General features: G+C 48.0%; 1 protein-coding gene across 1 annotated transcript in view; it reads left to right on the forward strand.

Moving 5' to 3' along the window:
• sh3pxd2b (SH3 and PX domains 2B) overlaps window positions 1–2,500 on the forward strand; it is a 27,378-nt gene that overhangs the window by 10,321 nt on the left and 14,557 nt on the right. Inside the window, exon 3 of the mRNA XM_046868723.1 lies at window positions 1–74. This exon is cut by the window's left edge and continues 2 nt beyond it. Coding sequence (XP_046724679.1) covers window positions 1–74 — 74 coding nt within the window. The remainder of the gene's footprint in view (window positions 75–2,500) is intronic.

Genomic DNA, 2,500 nt, shown 5'->3' on the forward strand with positions numbered 1-2,500 from the left:
GGAGCTTCTGGACAAGTTCCCTGTGGAAGGAGGACAAAAGGATCCAAAACGGAGAATCATCCCCTTCCTGCCAGGTAGAAACACTCCTGCTCTTCGTCTGCTCCAGTTTGTTTGGAATAAAGGAGATTTCAGGATTCAGTTTATTGTACATTAGAATTGATGCGATGACGAGATCATGGTGCTCGAGTCGAGTCTCTTGTCCTGCACATGAGCCGTGTCTCACTCGGGGTTCTGCATGGTTTTCTTCATTCCATTTAAGCCATTCCATTTCAGCTCTTCAGGCTGCAGATGAACTGCAGTGTTTCTGTAGAATAAAATGAAAGTTTTATTACAGAAAGAATGAAGTCACGTCCTTTTTTCACTTCCTTTCTCTGTGACTCCAGACGTCTAAATTTATCCTGTAATGAAGCAGAGCTGAGCCACTTCCTTCCTGCAGACTCAACAGACTCCTCACCACAACCGAGCAGAACCTGAACCAAACCTCCTGTTCAACACTCACACACACACACGCTACCTCACCTCACCTCACCTCTCAACTCACCTCACCTCTCTCACCTCACCTCACCTCTCTCACCTCACCTCTCACCTCACCTCACTCACCTCACCTCACCTCTCTCAACTCACCTCACCTCTCTCACCTCACCTCACCTCTCTCACCTCACCTCACCTCTCTCACCTCACCTCACCTCACTCACCTCACCTCACCTCTCTCACCTCACCTCTCTCACCTTCATCATGATGTTCAACACTCACACACATGCTACCTCTCTCACCTCACCTCACCTCTCTCACCTCACCTCTCTCACCTCACCTCTCTCACCTCACCTCTCTCACCTCACCTCACCTCTCACCTCACCTCATCTCTCACCTCACCTCACTCAACTCACCTCACCTCACCTCACCTCAACTCACCTCACCTCTCTCAACTCACCTCACCTCACCTCTCTCACCTCACCTCACCTCACCTCTCTCACTCACCTCACCTCTCACCTCACCTCACCTCTCTCTCACCTCTCTCACCTCACCTCCTCACCTCTCTCACCTCACCTCACCTCACCTCACCTCTCTCAACTCACCTCACCTCTCTCCTCACCTCTCACCTCACCTCACCTCACCTCTCTCAACTCACCTCACCTCTCTCACCTCACCTCTCTCACCTCACCTCACTCACCTCACCTCACCTCACTCACCTCACCTCACCTCTCTCACCTCACCTCTCTCACCTTCATCATGATGTTCAACACTCACACACATGCTACCTCTCTCACCTCACCTCACTCACCTCACCTCTCTCACCTCACCTCACCTCTCTCACCTCACCTCTCTCACCTCCATCATGATGTTCAACACTCACACACATGCTACCTCACTCACCTCACCTCCATCATGATGAGGAGGAGGAGGGTGATGATAAGGGTGATGATGATGAGAAGCATGAGGATGATGATGAGGATGATGATGAGGATGATGATGAGGGTGATGATGATGCGGATGATGATGATGCGAATAATGATGATGAGGATGAAGGGTGATGATGATGAGGATGATTATTTATAAAGCATTTTCTTGTGTTGAAGCTGCAGTCTCAGTGAAAACACATTACACGCTGTGTGTGTGTGTGTGTGTGTGTGTGTGTGTGTGTGTGTGTGTGTGTCTGCACATCTGGAATTTGTTTGAAGAGGGCACACACAAACACACACACAGAGTCAGTGCTCTTGGCTGTGTTTGTTTATCAGAATATAAGGTTTGGAAAGAGAACCTGAACTCCGACAGTTACACACACACACACACACACACACACACACACACACACACACACACACACACACTCCTACATACACACACACACACACACACCATTTATTACTTTAAATGAACCTGGGTCAGGTGAACAGATAAATGGAGAAATAGAGGATGTGGAGGATGGAGAAACAGAGGGATGTGGAGGATGGAGAAATAGAGGGATGTGGAGGGATGGAGAAATAGAGGGATGTGGAGGGATGTGGAGAAATAGAGGATGGAGAAACAGAGGGATGTGGAGAAATAGAGGGATGGAGAAACAGAGGGATGTGGAGAAATAGAGGGATGGAGAAATAGAGGGATGTGGAATTTCCCTCCAGCTGGTTTTTGGTTAAAGCTCCTGACTCAGGATGTGAAGTGAAGGATTGTGGGATTGAAGACTCCTGAACTGACCGCGGTGCTGATGCACATTAACACTCAGAGGAACAGAGTCACGTGTAAATAACATTAAAACCACTTCACACGTTTCCACATCCTCTCTTTTCTCATCTGTCTCATCCTTTTCTTCCTTTCCTTTACCTCACGCTCCAGTTCAATTCCTGCACCTTTTCATTTTCTCTCTTTCTTTCTTCCCTCCTTCCTTTTTTATCTTTTATTCACTTTCTCCTCCAGCAGCACACGCAGGTTTCATCTCGTCTGATTTAGCTTTTTTGACGTGTAAACGCTGACACGCTTCTTATTGAAGGCAATAAGTGAACAC

This window comes from Silurus meridionalis, chromosome 15 (genome assembly GCF_014805685.1).
Source record: "Silurus meridionalis isolate SWU-2019-XX chromosome 15, ASM1480568v1, whole genome shotgun sequence".
In the NCBI taxonomy this organism is placed as follows: domain Eukaryota; kingdom Metazoa; phylum Chordata; class Actinopteri; order Siluriformes; family Siluridae; genus Silurus; species Silurus meridionalis.